Here is an 18,626-nt window from a genome sequence, read left to right on the forward strand (position 1 = left end):
GGAGAAAAAGTATTTTTCACTCAACGCACAATAAAGCTCTGGAATTTGTTGCCAGAGGATGTGGTTAGTGCAGTTAGTGTAGCTGGGTTCAAAAAAGGTTTAGATAAGTTCTTGGAGGAGAAGTCCATTAACTGCTGTTAATCAAGTTTACTTAGGGAATAGCCACTGCTACTAACTGCATCAGTAACATGAGATCTTCTTGGTGTTTGGGTAATTGCCAGGTTCTTGTGGCCTGGTTTGGCCTCTGTTGGAAACAGGATGCTGGGCTTGATGGACTCTTGGTCAGACCCAGTATGGCAATTTCTTATGTTCTTATCTTGCCTAACTTCATTTCTAAGTTCTCCTTTCAATGTTCTCTTTTCTTCTATGCTCATCTACTCCTTTATATAACCTTGTCTCTTCATCTTTCTTCTCCAACTATCTTTTTTCCCCACTCACAGACATTCACACACACAATGCACCTTTTCAAATTTGTGACTTTTATTTCTAATATATATTTTTGTACACCTATGCTAATTATATTTTCTGAATATCAGCAGCAATTTCTGTTGATTCAGTAAATTTGGAACTAAAATATATGACTGTGTTTGTTGAATAATACAAAGCACATTATTCCTCTTGCATGCACCAAAAACTTTGTCACCTTCTTCTGTTTGAATTACGTTTTAAACAGCAAGATCAATTTCACCACAAATTGGAAACAAGCACCTAAAGTTTTCCCAGTTCTAGAACTCACATTTTTAGCACTTTCTTCCGAATCTCTACCTCCTTGTCTACAGCAGGATCTTCAAAAAGCTGAACTCGAAAGTTGCTCTTTCGCAGTGCTGTGCCACATTCCTGGCAGCTGCCGGCCCCCCTGACAAACAGTAATTCCACACAATTTTCACACCTAGAAAACAAGAAACATTTGCATTGGCTGATTGCTTATGTCAATCTTATACAAGATAATTAGAGCAATAATGATAAATGCTTACAGGGCAATTTTCAAAGCAATTTCCATAGATAAAAAGCTTTCGACCCATGTAATCGGACGCTCTAAACTACCCATCCTCAAAGCGGCTAAAAGTCTGCGTTCTTCCATATAACACACATGTACTTTTAGCTGTATTGAGATAAGGCACTCTCAAACATACATTGCATTTTCAAATCTACGCACTAAGGTCAGATTTTAAAAGCCCAGCATGCATAAATCCCGGGAGATACGTGCTTGGCCCGGCTGCAGATGTGCCGAGCACATTTTACAAGTGGCCCGATATGCGTGGAAGTGCCGGGCTTTTAAAAAGGGGATGGCCAGGGGCGGGGTATGGAATAGCACCATTAGGCGCTGTCCCACTGAAGAGCGTGCCAGCAGCTGGCTGGCATACGGAAGCTACTACTGGCTCCAGAGAGCAAGTAAGTAGCCCAAAAATAAATAAATAAATAAAATAAAGGTGGTTGGGGGGGGGGGTGGGTTTAGAGGTTGGGAGGAATGGAGAAGAGGGATGAAGGATAGGTAGGGGGTTAGGGAACTGGGGAAGGCCCAATCTTATCACCTCGTGTGTCAAACAACCCCCCCCCCCCCACCATTCCACGCACAAAACGGCACTTGCGCATGCAGACATGAAAATCGGGCGCCCATTTGCGCACAAGTAGCCAATTTTATAACATGCGAACATCGAAACACACATTATAAAATCAGCAAGTGCCTTTTAAAATTTACCCATTACTTTTCCAGCAAAATTCTACCTGTAAGTCCTTGCATATCTTCCCTCTGAAAATTGGTGCAAAGATCGCAGGTAAAAAGTGCATACAGTGCAGGCAGTTTGAATATTGCCTCCTTAATGATGGCAGATTTTTGGCTCATTGTTAGAAAATTAATACCTCCAGAAATTTTAACAATGAAATTAATGGAAATGGCAAACCAGTGAACACAGAAGCTTTGAATTTTGATGAAATCCGTGTCCATTGTGCTCTACTTTTTACCAAGTACAGTAATCATTGTATAGCTTTTTCTATTAATGTACTTCACTGTTACAACAGATAAGGTAGTTTGAATTATTTTATTTATTTAAAAAAATGCTTCCTAATCGCCGTCCTGATTACATCTCTCAAAAGTGATTTACAACAAAAATTAGAGTACTGAATTAGATTCAGTATTCCTCCTAAATCTCACCCCGGGAATAAAGGAGAGCTTGGTTTGGCTCAGAAAAAAACAAGTCTTTTCTGGCTCTAGTTCAGATCAGGGTCTCTGAAAGACAGTCAACTTCAGTGTTATTCATTACATATTTAGTAAACTTGAAAAATATTTCTTAGGGTGGAGAATCACACTTTAACCACCACACCCTTCTGTATCAGAAAGAGGAGTTCGTGGAATCTCTTCAAATTCTGTTAATGTCCATGAGGTTTCAGAGAAGGAAGATCAAAAGATTTTCATCCAAATTTGATTAGGATAAAACAGCTAGGTCTTGGAAAGTGAGAAGTGAAACATAAATCAAAACATAGCTCAGTTCACTCAAAAACTCTCTCTCTTTCATCTGCCTTCCCTATATCTCATAAAATCTGTCATTACCAACGTTCACGTTTAACAAAAACAAATACAAGACAGCAATGAATCAACAGAAACCCAAAATGCATTTGGGTATTTGCATCAGAGAAAATTCCAGCAAAGAGCAACACCTGTTACAGTCATTTCCTACTGCTGACACAAGCTCCTATATATAACCATTTACCATAGTGAAAGAACAGTTCTACATTAATGGTCAACGCACATGCTTCTCTGAACCCCAATGTACCTTGCAAAAGAGATTCCACTGCCATTAGTAACTACAGAGATAGCTATAAAAGAAAACTGCCGCAAACATTTGCCAGCCTATGAAACACCCACCATATCAGAAGTGAAATATATACAATAAACATATGCAAAATAAATTGTGCAACGTCAAAATAAATTTTCAGTAGCTGGTCAGAGACACTCAGGACCGCATAGATTCACTTATGCAATCTCAATACATATCAGAAATATTGCTATAAGGAGATGCAAAGAAAAGCATGTGGCTGCCCAGGTATTAAATAACTGATAGGAGAATGAATCGTGATTCCGAGCAGACACTATCCATCACATAACGTCACTCTTTCTGTTTAGAGCTAAGAAGCTTGACCAGATTAAAAATATACAATATCAATGTTAACTTTGATGTAAAATGCATACTAATGTCAATCAGAAAAGAAAGAGGTTACATTGGATTTTGTCCAAGAATGGTAATATACAAATATAATGTATGTAGGTTGGCCGAATGCATGTAAGTGGATTTTCAGTCACCTAAAACTATAAATGCAAGTTCATGGCCGGCACAATTTAAAAAAAAAAAAAAACCAGGAGCCACAGAAGAATATCACCATGCTCCAGCCGGCTAGAAGCAGGAGAGAAAAGCAGAGGGACCTGCCAATTGGCATTTGTGGAACCATGACACTGAAGTAGGCTGAAACCACAGAGGCAGAACCAACTTATCAGTCAGAAGGCATACAGTGAATGAGGTGGCTACTGCAATTTGATGAGAGCCATTTAGGGGAGACTGTGAGTTGGGGAGAAAAGTCCTCATGTTCTGGAAGGTTTGAAGCAGGAGAGGCCAACCAAAAGGCCTGCTTTGTGGCACCAGGGATCCAGGCAGACTACTTGCAAATCTGGAGCAGGCTAAGGCTGTAGGAAGAAGCTGTTCAATGATTCCAGGCAAAGAAGAGAAGCTACAATGCCACTCAGAGGCCATCTGGATTGTTTTTGCCTAATTAAACGTTTTAGTGTAAGTACTGAAGAATTCCACAGCTGTGCAAGATCTTCTCAGAAAATGGAAGCAAAAGAAAAGCATCTCAATAGGGGCCAGAAAGCTGTGCATGCTAGAGGAAGCTACATTTTCAAGCCAAGTGATCAGGAGAGTGCATAATCAGCAACACTAGTGAGACCTGGACACGTAGAAGGCTGCAGACCCCAAAAGGTCCCACGTACTCTGGGCAAGAGAGTGCTATGAACGTAAATAGTAACTTGGGGAGGTGACAGAGCGCTGCCAGACCTTTTGGATGATTCTGACAATAAGAGAAGTCAGTGGATACACAGAAAGTAGGCAGAAGCTGTAGTCTACAACAAAAAAGTGTCAGGAGCTCATCTGTAGCTACGCAGATGAATGTATCTGAATTTCTCAATCTTTCTGTTGTCTTCTGAGATGAACAGCTTTCCCCAGGACTGAACAAATCACTGCAATCCCTTGATCCAGGCACCACTTGTTAAAATTCTGCTGAGGCAGTCCACTGTGTTCTGAATTACTGGAAGGAAGGTTGCCTTGAAATGGACTTTGTGATGACTTGCTCATGACCAGATTTGGAGGGCCTCCTGGCAGATGGCATAGGATCCCATACATCCTTGCTTGATTGTCCATCTGGATCAAGATTCTCTTTCTCCTAATGTAAGAGAAAGCCTATAGAGCATGGTGGATGGCTCACAACTCCAGATGGTTGAATTGTAAATGATTCTCCAGTGTCCCCCCCACACCCTATAGGACAGAGTCACTTCTGGAGTCATCCACTACTGCAGGGATGCTCTCATCCCAGGGTTCACAGAGATTTGATAAGATAATGGGTAATAAGAGTCCGTGATTGTTTTTTTCAATTTTATGTTTTAGCTTATTTTATTATATACACAACCTGTTTTATTGCTTTTTTTCTGATTTCATGCACATTGTAATGTTTTATTGTACATTGCTATGATTTGCTTTAGTAAGATTCATTAAATAAAATAATCTCATTGATTCATCAGCAATGCAGCTCTTTCGATGGGGAGAAATGCTTTTTCCTGAAACAAGTCTATCCAGGCTTCTTATGAACTGAATTCTTTGAGACAGAATCAGGTGTGGCTTGGCAAAATTGGCTCCAGAATTCCTAATGGATATGGACCTGTTGCCAACCAAGCATCCAGATATGGGAACAGACAGACTCACTGCAAAGTTGTGCCTCCATTGCTGCGAGGCATTTTGTGAACACCCTCGGGGCAGAAAGGAAGCTAAAGGGCAGCACCTTGTATTGGTAGCATGCATGCTTTCCCACAAAACTAAGGAACTTCCAATAGGCAGGGAGAATAGGGATGGGTGTATAAGCATCTTTCAGATCCAGAGCACACATCTAATCCCTCAGCTGAGTGGAAAGGAGAACCACATGGAGGGAGTACATTTGAACTTCTCCCACAGCAACAACTTGCTCAGTATGTAGATGTCCACTATAGGTCTTAGATCTCCAACTTCTTGGGAATCAGGAAATACCTGAAATAGAATTCCTGGTCATACTCATGCAGTGAGACAGGTTTGACCGCCTGTCTCACTGCATGACAGCCAATTTGACTTCCATTTGCAGCTGGGCCAATAGAGAAAGGTTGGAGTGAAAGATTGAAGTTCATTGGGTTGGAGGACGGCACAAGATGCATAACTATAGCCAAAAATGACAAGTGTCAAGTGGCAGCTTATAGACTAACCAATTTATTGAAGCATGAGCTTTCAAGGACAGTGTCCACTTCGTCAGATGAATCTGAAGTGGACACAGACCTTGAAAGCTCATGCTTCAATAAACTGGTTAGTCTATAAGGTACTACTCGACTTCTGTCATTTTTTGCTACACCAGACTAACACATCTATCCCTCTGAAGATTTATAAGATATAACCATACTCCACAATTTTCAAGACTCCCTGGTCTTTGGAGATATGGAGCCATTCTGAGAGGAAGAACTAAAAAAAAACTCTTCCCTCCACCGGAGACAGTAGGTCTCAAATTTATCAAAAACTGGACCCAGGCTTCAGCCGATTCTGCTAATTAGACTTTTGTGGACATTTTTCCTTCTGTTGACCTGGGGCATGCAGCTGCTTCCTAATGAAGAGTGGGAGGAGTTTGAAGATGCTGAAAGGAGCAGAAGGGGCATCTTTGGGAGGGAAACCACTGGCTTTGGGCAGGTCCTCTTGATCCTCCGCCATAGCAGGTGACATAATGTTCTTTAATCAAAGTCAACATTATTTTGCTTTGACTTTACAACATTATTTTGCCGATTTAAATTGAACAATTACTGAGCATATACCAAAATGCTGGAAGAGAGGGAATTGGGAATCTCAATTAGGGAAATGTGAACAGTTTGGGAATTTTACTCTCAACACCCTCAAATTTCATAGGCTTGAAGCAGAAGAGGACTGGAAGGCTCATCTGCATACTCTACCCAGAAGCCCCCAGAAGAGAAGTTTAGAAGTCACAACGAGCAATCCAGAATTCAATTTCCATAGCCCCAACTTCCAGAAGCCCCACACCCCTTGCAACAGAAGAGGACTGGAAGCTATATTCTATCGATTTACCTTGCTATACCTTATCTGTTTTTATATGTTTTGATTTTACATAGTAATTGTGTTTGGTAGGAGTAATTTGTTGCTGATTTTATACATAAGGAATCTAATTCAAAACAAGAGAGAGTTAATAAGTTGGAAGATATAGATAGATTAATTGTAGTGTTTTGAGGGTCATTACCAGGACACACATAAAATAAATTCATAAGTTGAAAGTAATTTAGGAAAGCTTTACATCTCTGCTCCCTTAGAAATTTTAAACCTATAACAAATCAACAAAATTATGCTGCAGGAAGTAGTCCAGCAGTGAGAGGGAGGCTTGCCAGTCTTTTGCACCAAGTGCTGCATCTCCCAGCTGGCAAGAGATCATGTGTGTTTGCTAAGTGCAAAGAGCTCCAAGCCCTCAGAGAATGAGTCTGATCTCTGGAGGCTAGAGTGGCAGAACTGAAGGAACTAAGGGAGACAAAGAGGTATATAGAGGAGACCTTCAGGGACATAGTAGAGAAGTCCTACCTCCAATCTGGTAGCCCCAGTGCTGCTTTAGAGGAGAAAGGTCACCTGGAAGGAGAGCATCAGCTTGATGAGGCAGGAAACAATCCTGTAGCTAGGACCTGCCCTCAAGATGATGTAGTATCCTCGTGAACCATAGATAGTTCTCCAGGGGCACGTGCCCAGGATGGAAGGGTTAGGATGGCCGTGACAGTTGGTGATTCAATGATTAGGAAGGCTGATAGCTGGGTGGCTGGTGGATGTGAGGATCGCTTGTTAACTTGCCTGCCTGGTGCGAAGATGGCAGACCTCACGCATCACATATATAGGATTTTAGATAGTGCTGGGAAGGAGTGGTTGTCATGGTACATGTGAGTACCAATGACATAGGAAAGTGCAGGAGGGAGGTTCTGGAAGCTAATTTAGGGTTTTAGGTAGAAAGCTAAAATCCAGAACCTCCAGGATAGCATTCTCAGAAATACTCCCATTTCCACTTGCAGGACCCCAGAGGCAGGCAGAGCTCTAAAGTCTCAATGTGTGGATGAGACAGTACAAGGAAGAGGGTTTTAGATTTGTAGGAACTGGGCATCATTTTGGGGAAGGGGGGGGCCTTTTCTGAAAGGATGGGTTCCACCTTAACCAGAGTGGAACCAGGCTGCTGGCACTAACCTTTAAAAAGGAGATAATGCAGCTTTTAAACTAGATGATGGGGGGAAAGCTGATAATCGCTCTGAAGCGTATGGTGCGAAATGATGTATCTAAGAGAACAGGGAAAATAGATAAAATGAAGAAAATAGTTAGTAAAAACGTGAAAGGAGCAACTGCAAAGGTTTAATTTAGCTAAGGCATGGATGCTGTTTAAAAATACCATCTTGGAAGTCCAGAACAGATGTATTCCATGCATTAGAAAAGATGGAAAGAAGGCTAAATGACTACCTGCATGGTTGAAGAGTGAGGTGAGAGAGGCTATATTTAAAAAAATATCTTTCTTTCAAGAAATGGAAAAGGGATCCCAATGAAGAAAACAGGAAACAACATAAGCACCGGCAAGTCAGATGCAAAGCAAGGAAGGGAAAGAGAATTTGAAAAGAAGCATGCCTTGGAAGCAAAAAACCAAAAAAAACCAAAAAACACTCATAACAACTTATTCAGATACATTTGAGGTAAAAAGCCTGTGAGGGAGTCAGTTGGACCATTAGATGATCAAGGGATAAAAGTAGCAGTTAAGGATGACAAAGCCATAGCAGAGAGACTAAATTAATTCTTTGCTTCAGTATTCAAGAAAAATATAAGAAATATACCCATATCAGGACATATATGGAATGATAGTCACAAAAAGTAGCTCACTAAACTCAATAGCAAAATTGTTGAAATCTTTATTATTGAACATTGTCAAACTCATTTAACAAAATGTAAACACTGTGTAAATCCCTTTTAGCACCCTACATCAAGTCTCACTATTCTAACCTCTACTGTAACCCTCTTACAAAAAACATACTAGACATAAACATCACCCCAGAGACATAAATTACACCACATAAACAAATTTTATTCCCACAAAGAGGGGTGAAAAGACAAAAAAAAAAAAAAAGGCAAAAGGAAAAAACGAAAGGACTAAATACAAGAAAAAATAAAACAGAAAAAATAAAAAAATCACATTCAAAAAATGTATAAAAGAAGCTCCATATGGGGAAAAAAAATCATGAAAGATTTATAATCCAATCAAAGTTAATCACAAATAAGCCACTGTCACCATTATTTATACCGATGAACTGGGAATCCTGTCTCAGCCATTAACAAATTACTAAATGACATGCAACTAGCGCTAAACCCCAGCAAGACTGAACTTTTAATTATATCTAACAGGCCACCGCTCCCAGACATCCCACCTGCATACTCTTCCACAACTTTCCCATCACACGTTCGCAACCTTGGTGTTTTCATTGATAACCATCTTACATTCAAACCTTTCATTAAATCTATCATTAAGGAATGCTTCTTTAAGCTCCAAACCATAAAAAAACTCAAACCACTGCTACACTTTTCTGATTTTCGCACTGTACTACAGTCTATCATTTTATCTAAGGTAGACTATTGTAATGCACTTTTTCTAGGCATCCCCGCTACCCATATCAAACCCCTACAACTACTACAAAACGCTGCCGCCAGGATACTATCAAACACGAAAAAAAGAGATCACATCACCCCTACACTTATCGAACTTCATTGGCTCCCTATACACTCTCGAATTCTCTATAAAGCCTGTTCCATCATCCACAAAAGTCTGTTGAACTCTAACCTGAATTGGATTAACCCCCCACTCCTCCCCCGCACCTCGAATAGACCCACACGTACTGCCCTCCAAGGAACCCTACGTGCACAACCTATCAAATCTTTCAAACTATCGTCCACTATAAACAGAGCTTTCTCCCTAGCCGGCCCCTCTATATGGAACTCCCTGCCTCCTGATATACGCCTGGAATCATACACACCCATTTTCAAAAAAAAAAACTGAAAACATGGCTCTTCCAGCAAGCTTACCACACATCACCTCCCATTACATAAATCCTTACTGATTAAATAAGTGATTCTCCCAGAATCTGATACGCGACTTATGATTTATTTCTCGGATTACGTTGTATGCCTATCGATTTTGTACTTTGACTCGGCTATTTATGTACTTATCTTTTGTATATAGTTTTGATGATATGTATATAGTGATTTTGCTGTTCTCAATTTTATGTAAGGGCCCTGCCCAAAAGTTAACCTGTTTGCAATGTTATATGTAAGGGTTCTGCCCAATGGTTCCTGTTTAACTGTAAACCGATACGATGTGTGAACGGCTATCGGTATAAAAGAGACATTAAATAAATAAATAAATAAATAAATAAATGAACATTATGGGGTAGATTTTAATATCTACGTGCGGGTGTCAATGTGCGCATGTTACCCAGCACGCACTCGATTTTATAACATGCGACACCTGCGGCCTTCCCCCATTCCCTCTCAGGGAACTTGGAAGGGAGGGAACCTGGGAGGGAACTTCCTAACCCCCTAACCTAACCTCCCTTCCCCTCCCGCCCCCTAGCCCTATCCTAACCCCACCCCCACACACACCTTTGTTTTACCTTTTGCGCCTGCTCCAGGAAGGCGCAAGTTGCGCACGCCAGCACCCTGCCGGCATGCGATCCTCAAACACAACGGCAAATGGCTGCTGTCCCGGAGGCCTCTGGCCCTGCTCTTAGACACGTCCCAGGGCTTTACGCGCATCACCGGGCCTTTATAAAATAAGCCCTGCATGCATAGGGCTTTGAAAATCTGCCCCTATTTTCTTCAATATATCTTTCCTGGGCTAAGTTTGTTTGGGAATAAGAGTGGCAGTGCCCTGGATGCAGGCAGTAGTGGCTGCCGAAACGCTGCGTTGTCAGGTGCTACGATGAACATTATTGTACACAGACTGCATCTTGTGTGCAATACACATTATTGTTGCTGCACTAATCTTAAACAAGTGATGGGACTAACTATATCACTGCCAGATGGTTTAATACGGTGTTAAAATGCATGAGTACACTTTTGCGAAGTGAAATGATAATTCCTGAGGCCAGGATTTAAGCCTGTCAGTCGATATTATCTATGCTTAAGCTGGTGCCCCTTCAGCACGACTGAACTTTTAGGCAACGATACTTGATCTCCGCAAGACTATTTCAACTTCAGAAGAAATATAACATTCATTGGTATAAATTAGGGTGACAGTGGATTATTTGTGATGAATTTTGATTGGATTATAAATCTCATGATTTTTTTTCCATGTAGAGCTTCTTTTAAACATTTTTTTAATGTGGTTTTGATTTTTTTTCTTTTCTTGTATTTAGCCCTTTGATTTTTTTCCTTTTTTGTCTTTCTTTTTTCACCCGTTTGTGATGGTAAAATTTATATTTATGTGGTGTAATTTATGTTTGTATGGTGTTTGTTATGTCTAGTATGGTTTTTGTAAGAGTAAAGGTTAGAATAGTGAGACTTGATGTAAGGTGATAAAAGGGATTTACACAGTGTTTACATTTTGTTAAATGAGTTTGATGATGTTCAATAATAAAGATTTCAACAATTTTGCTATTCAGTTTAGTGAGCTACTTTGTGTGACTGTCATTCCATATATGTCCTGATCTTATATTTTGATGAGAGTATGAAACTGTTCTTTGTTTGAGATTTTAGAAATATACCCATGCCGGAAATGACAATTCAGAGGAACTGAAACAAATCTCAGTGAACCTGGAAGATATACTAGGGCAAATTTACAAATTAAAGAATAGCAAATCACCTAGACCAGATTGTATACATCCCAGGATGCTGAAAGAACTGAGAAATGAAATTGCAGACCTACTATTGGAAATTTGTAAACCATCAATAACATCATTTATGGTACCTGAAGATTGGAGGATTGCCAGTGTAACAAATTTTTTAAAAGGGATCAATGGTACTACGTCACAGGGCTTCCGAATATACCGGGGTACGTGGCAGGGCTGCCCCCTGTCCCCCTGGTTATTTTTGTTAGCGCTGGAGCCCCTGCTGAGGGCGATTCAGACTTCTGCCCAAATAAGGGGGTTGCAGATGGGTCACTTTCTTTTCAAATATGCCGCATTTGCGGACGACTTTATGGTTTTCCTGTGGGACTCTGAACTTTCCTTACTACCCCTACTTCAGCTTATACATAGATATGGGGCTATGTCGGGCTTCAGATTGAATAAGGACAAATCGGAGGCTTTGGCTTTTTCTGCAGAGTTGCAGGGTAAATGGCAGGGCACTTTCCCCCTTAGATGGGCGGAGGGTTCCTGTCATTACCTAGGGGAGCAAATTGCTTTAGATTTATCCAAACTATATGGGCTGAATGTCTCACCACTAATCAGTCACTCTCAAGATAAATTACTCATGTGGAGGGCCCGTCCGCTGTCTTTGGCAAGGCGCATTAATGCTTATAAGATATTATTCCCCACGTGGATGTATCTTTTACAGACTCTCCCATTACTCCTCCAACCCACTGACCTCCGCACTTTGGATACAGCTTTGATACCTTATTTGTGGGCAGGGAAAAAGGCTTGAATACCTTTACGTCGTTTAAAAGAACCCCAGGACTGTGGGGCCTAGGTCTCCCTGATCTCCAACTGTACAATTTGGCCTGTCTTTTACACATAGTCTGTGATTGGCTTTATGACGGCTCTACTTACACTACCCTGGAATGTGACCGCACTCTTTTCCATAATCTTGACCTTCGATATCCGATATAGGTGCCATCCTCTGAGCTGCCCACATGGATGCGCACACATCCAATGCTGGCGCCTATACGCCATGCTTGGAGGGTCTTGCTGACAGACCTCCGGTTCACCAGTCACTGTTCTCCCTTCTTACCTATTCAGGGGAATTTGGCCTTTACCCCTGGGATTACTTCAAGGGTGTTTCGGGATTGGAAAGGCAAGGGGTTGGCACAACACCCGAGGGCATCATTCTCCCATTTGTCACCCTGCAACAGCAGTATGATCTCAGCCCCCTAGATATATTGCCGTACCTGAAACTGAAGCATTATGTTGCTTCCTTGCCACGGGAGGCCTTACTCTCACAAATGGCATATAAGATGGATGATTTTTTTCAGGTGGGGCGGCAATGGCTCTCACTGTCCCACTATAAGAAGACTATGCAGACAATAAGGCTGCAATGGGCACTTGACTCCCTCCTATCTAGATGGCAGAAGGATGGGGAGATCCCTGTTTCTCTGAAGGGGCTAACTAATTGTTTTGTAGAGATAAACTCTATCTCCTCTAATGGTTATATCCGGGAGATGTATTTTTAATTCCTACACCGGGCGTATATATCCCAGGTGGTCGCCCATAGAGCCCAATTGACAGAGGACCCCTCTTGTCCCCGCTGCCAGGCAGCCAAAGGCACTTTCTCACACTCTTTTTGGTTTTGTACAGTAGTTCTATCTTTTTGGTGACGGGTTAACAATTACATAGGTTTGTTGCTTAACTGTCATCTCCCTATGCACCATGAACTTCTTCTTTTCTATATGGATCTCAAGTCTCACATCCTGGGGAAGTATCGCTGGTGTTTGGCCTGCAAATTGCTAGCCCAGGCCAAACGTTCTATCTACTGGGTTGGAGATTGGAAGAGTCCCCCTCATTTTGGCAATGGCGCAATGCAATCCATGAAAAGCTATAGATGGAAGCCCTAGCGGCGTGACATTCTCCTACCTCAAGGACCCACTTTTTACAAGTGTGGGGCTCGTATTTGCATACCGTACCACATACAGCACAGAGTATGATATTAAATACTTTGTAAGATGTATCACTGATAGCCATTTTGGATTCGAGGTATAACCCCGGACCTGCACTCATGTCGGGGGGGGGGAGGGGTTTAGAAGTACGTCCACCTTTGGCTTTTAGGGGATGGGTGTATCAGACCACAACGCCATCCTCAACATGCTGTGATACTTTGTATCTTTCTTGAATTTTGGTATTGGAAGTTAGGGACTACCTCCAGAATAACCCACAACAAAATGAAAAATGTTATGCAATGTTATGTTTGCTTTGTATTTTATTGGTGTTTAATAACATATTACACATAAAAAGGGATCAAGGAATGGATCCAGCAAGTTACAGACCAACAAGTCTGATGTTTGTGCCAAACAAAAGGTAGAAAGTATCATAAAGAACAAAATTGGTGAACATATGGATAAGCATAGTTTAATAGGACAAAGCCAACATGGATTTAACCAAGGGAAGTCTTGATTTACAAATTTGCTACATTTTTTTGAGTGTGTAAACAAACAATTGGATAAAGGTGAGCCAGTTGATATAGCGTGACTGGATTTCCAGAAAGCATCTGACAAAGTCCCTCATGAGAGACGACTTAGAAAATTTAAAAAGTCATGGGATAGGGGCAGTGTCCTATTGTGGCTTGCCAACTGGTTAAAAGATAGAAAACAGAGTAGTCTAAATGGTAAATTTTCCCAATGGAAAAAGGTGAATAATGGAGTGCCCCAGGGAAATGGGAACAAGTGAGGTGATCAAATTTGCTGATGATACAAAATTATTCAAAGTTGTCAGATCACAAGAAGATTGTGAGAAATTGCAAGAGGACACTACGAAACTGGGAGACTGGGCATGCAAATGAAATTTAATATAGTCAAGTGCACAGTGATACACTTAGGGAAGAGTAACCCAAATTATAGCTACAAACTGCACGGTTCCAAGTTAGGAGTACCACTCAGTTAAAGGATCTTAGTGTTATCACCGAAAATATGTTGAAATCTTCTGCTCAGTGTGCAACGCAGGTTTGAACAAGTTTCTGTAGGAAAAGTCATTTAATAATTATTTAGGTAGAGTTGCAAAATCCACTCATTCTTGGGATAAGCAGCTTGAAATCTATCTAGCCCTTGGGATCCTGCCAGGTACTTGTGACCTGGTGTGGGCACTGTTAGAAACAGGATGCTGGGCCTGATGGACCCTTGGTCTGATCCAGTATGATAAGCCTTATGTTCTTATGAATGTTGTTGGGTTTTTAGTTTATTCAATCATTTATAATGATGCCAAATGCATGTTGGCCTTGACCTATGTGCTCCAACATGATTGGATGCTCTACGCATCACATTTTTAAATATTTCTCTCTGTGAAGAAGTTCTTCCAGTATAAGAATGCACTCTAAGACAGACAGCATCTCAAAACATGGATCACGTCAGGTTTTTTTTGTGTAATAACTTGAAACTTCTCTGCAACCAATATATATCTTCAATCACATTTCAAAATTCCCAATCTCTTACACAGAACTCTGATATTGTTTCAAAATAGGACCAAACACTGCGGTTAACATGTACTGTAGTTGAAATTCCACCACTATTTATTAAAACCAGTTATACTTCCATCATCAGGTCCCATACTTTCTCAGTTTTATTTTAGCTTTCTTATTTGCACTTAGCAAATGTTGCTTACCTGTAACAAGTGTTCACAGGACAGCAGGATGTTAGTCCTCACATATGGGTGACATCACAGGATGGAGCCCAATCACGGAAAACTTCTGACAAAGTTTCCAGAACTTTGACTGGCCCCTACTGGGCATGCTCAGCATGGCACTAGCCCTGCAGCCAGCAAGGGTCCCCCTTCAGTCTTATTTGAAAGCTACAGGCAGTGCCGAAAAATAAAACAAAATATTACGAACCCAACACCACGGGGTGGCGGGCGGGTTTCATGAGGACTAACATCCTGCTGTCCTGTGAGAACACCTGTTACAGGTAAGCAACATTTGCTTTCTCACAGGACAAGCAGGATGGTAGTCCTCACATATGGGTGAGTACCGAGCTGAGGATGTCCGAACATGCACCAAATGTACCCAAAGGCGTGCAACAGGCAGAACAACTGGGGTGGAATTTGGCAGAGGGCATCCTGAACCCCACCGGGCAGGCGGAAGGGTGTAGGTACGTCACGTTGTAAATAGGTTACAAAGGACAGACTGGCCGAAGATGGAGTCTTGTCTTCCGGCTTTGTCCAAGCAATAGTGGGCTGCAAAGGTGTGGAGAGAACTCCAGGTGGCAGTCCTGCAAATGTCAGGAAGCGGCACCGATCGCAGGTTTGCTACTGAAGTCGCCATGGCCCTCACAGAGTGTGCTTTAACACGGTCTTAAAATGGAATGCCCGCTTGCTGATAGCAAAAGGATATGCAGTCCGCCAACCAGGAGGAGAGAGTCTGCTTACCCACAGGCTTCCCTAACTTGTTAGGGTGGAAAGAGATAAACAATTGAGTGCTTTCCCTGTGGGCAGCTGTACGGTCTAGATAGAAGGCTAGAGCCCGTTTACAGTCAAGGGTATGCAGAGCCTGCTCTCCTGGATTGGAATGGGGCCTGGGAAGAAATGTAGGTAGTATAATGGATTGATTGAGGTGAAACTCCGAAACTACCTTAGGTAAGAATTTAGGGTGAGTGCGGAGTACTGCCCGGTCCTGCAGAAGTTTAGTGTAAGGTAGATAGGTAACTAAAGCCTGCAATTCACTAACTCTGCGAGCTAAAGTGATAGCCAAAAGAAAAATCACTTTCCATGTGGGATATCACAAGAGTGAAGAGGTTCAAAAGGCGGTTTCATGAGCCAACCCAAAACCAGATTAAGGTCCCAAGACATTGCATTAGACATGCAGTGCGGCTAAAGAAGCTTCTGCTCCGCATTCAGATGCTCGTCCCCACTCTGACTAGTGGATTAGCTGTCTGAGTTGGAGGTCCAATAAACATATCGCATTAACAAGATTATGAATTGCGAATAAAATAAAAAGAATCATTGCTACAGTGGATCACACTTGGATTAACAAGAATACAGTTGCTTCAACCTGAGTCCAAATATACTCAAGCCCCTGAGGCAGCCAACGGCAAAACTCGGCCAGAGTCGGGCTTTAAGAATATATACGTCTCCACTTCAATAAAGTTTTGAAAAAGACTGGCGTCTAATCCTTATTTTCTTCCTGACGACTTTTAGACCGCCAGCCTTCGTACTTTTTTGGGACCATACCATTTGTATAGCACCATAGTCCATTCAAGCACCTACTACATCTCCTGCTGTGTCCTAACCTCAACAGCAGGACTCCTAAGCTTATGCGTCAAAATGCTCTGATAAAACTGATGGCACCCTAGTATGCTATGCCAAGTAAGACTATTGTGCCTTAGAATGTGGCCAAGAAAACCAAGGGTGCCCTAGTTGATTCCGGGTCCAATAAGTGACTTGATGCCATAGGAATTTTTTGCACCATAAAAGGATGAAGAGACCTGTGCCAGTGAGGCTATCTTCCCACTCAGCATTGAGAAGGGCCCAGACTTTTTCTTCAGCTATGAGGGAGATGCCCCAAAGGGGGTCCCTCACGATGTTTGAGCATTCTTCTTGCTGCTTTTTCTGGTGCCACAGGCTTCTAGGCCATGGTCAACCCTCGACTCAAGATGGATCTGGGAATCGATACCACAGGGTAAAGTAGGGGAAACTTCCTTTGCATATGTGATCAAGATAGGATGGAATTTCATTTCAAGACTCTGATAATGCCTTGCTCCTGCACGAGAAGCAGCTCAGTTATTCATCTCCGAGCCAAGGCTTGGAGCTCTTACCAGCCAGCACCCTCCTTACGGCCTTTCTCTTTCAAGAGTGATGCTGTTGCACTCTAGTAGACACCCAACCACAGCTTTAACAGTTGAAAGAGTCATGGACTAGGCTCAGGCAGTGATTGTAGTTGACATAAGAACATAAGAAATTGCCCTGCTGGGTCAGACCAAGGGTCCATCAAGCCCAGCATCCTGTTTCCAACAGAGGCCAAACCAGGCCACAAGAACCTGGCAATTATCCAAACACCAAGATGATCCCATGCTACTGATGCAATTAATAGCAGTGGCTATTCCCTAAGTAAACTTGAATAATAGTAGTTAATGGACTTCTCCTCCAAGAACTTATCCAAACCTTTTTTGAACCCAGCTACACTAACCATATTCTCTGGCAACAAATTCCAGAGCTTAATTGTGCATTGAGTAAAAAAGAATTTTCTTCTATTAGTCTTAAATGTGCTACTTGCTAACTTCATGGAATGCCCCCTAGTCCTTCTATTATCCTAAAGTGTAAATAACCAATTTACATCTACTCGTTCAAGACCTCTCATGATCTTAAAGACATATCCTCTCTCAGCCGTCTCTTCTCCAAGCTGAACAGCACTAACCTCTTCAGCCTTTCTTCATAGGGGAGCTGTTCCATCCCCTTTATCATTTTGGTTGCCCTTCTCTCTACCTTCCCCATCGCAATTATACCTTTTTTTGAGATGCTTATCTGTAATGGACATCCAGTGACCATAGATAAAGGCTTTGAAGCCACTAAGCGCAGGCTTCTTGGTCTTGGGCTTCTCCATGCTCATCTTAATTGACCTTTTTTTTTTTTTTTTTTTTTTTTTTTTTTAACAACTAAAAGTTCTGTTTGAGAGACTACTGAAGAGGCAGCAAGAAAACAGAAAAGTAATGAGGCAGTAAACAGGAATAAGGCCAAAAGCTGAAAAAAGTTAAGACAGAAACTGGGACACATCATTGTGGTAGCTCAGACAAAGAAAGATTGAGGGGCTCATGAGACAGCATGCACAGGCAAGAACTCCCACACATTCTCAATAAAGATTTTACTGAGTTCCTAGAGCCGAGTCCATGACAGTGCCTCTAGATGTAGTCACCCTTGTTCAGAGCCAGACTGAGCCAAGCGGGCACACCGGGCAGGTCAGAGCAGCACCCAGAACAGCAACAGAAGGAAAAGATCAGTCCAACACCCCTCTCCCTCGGCAACAGATGCTGCTTGGTTCCAAGTAGCTGCCGATGCGGAGAAATGCTCCGGGCTCTGCCTCCCACCCCCTTTCCTTGCCCTGCAGCCCCCAATGAGCACAGAAACTTGGAGTCCTACCAGGGAGTGCACAGGTGGATGAATGGAGCTCAAGCAGTTGCAGCCATTTCTGCGCCAGGTGAACAGCCAAAGCTGCAAATCCTCCATGCCTCCCCCCCCCCCATATGCCAGCACCCTGGGCTGCTGCCTGCCTGTGCCCCCCCTCCTTTTTTTAAATCTGGCCTTGCCCACATTATGGCAATTTATGCTGTATATCTGTGTTTAAAAAAGGATTGGATAAGTTCTTGGAGGAGAAGTCCATTACCTGCTATTAATTAAACTGACTTAGAAAATAGCCACTGCTATTACTAGCAACGGTAACATGGAATAGACTTAGTTTTTGGGTACTTGCCAGGTTTCTTATGGCCTGGATTGG

The 18,626-nt window shown here is 42.1% G+C and overlaps 1 protein-coding gene across 1 annotated transcript in view; it reads right to left on the reverse strand.

Annotated features, from left to right (window-relative positions):
• MNAT1 (MNAT1 component of CDK activating kinase) overlaps positions 1-18,626 on the reverse strand; it is a 317,645-nt gene that overhangs the window by 201,538 nt on the left and 97,481 nt on the right. The window contains exon 2 of the mRNA XM_029597428.1: positions 737-889. Coding sequence (XP_029453288.1) covers positions 737-889 — 153 coding nt within the window. The remainder of the gene's footprint in view (positions 1-736; positions 890-18,626) is intronic.

This window comes from Rhinatrema bivittatum, chromosome 4 (genome assembly GCF_901001135.1).
Source record: "Rhinatrema bivittatum chromosome 4, aRhiBiv1.1, whole genome shotgun sequence".
Classification (NCBI taxonomy): domain Eukaryota; kingdom Metazoa; phylum Chordata; class Amphibia; order Gymnophiona; family Rhinatrematidae; genus Rhinatrema; species Rhinatrema bivittatum.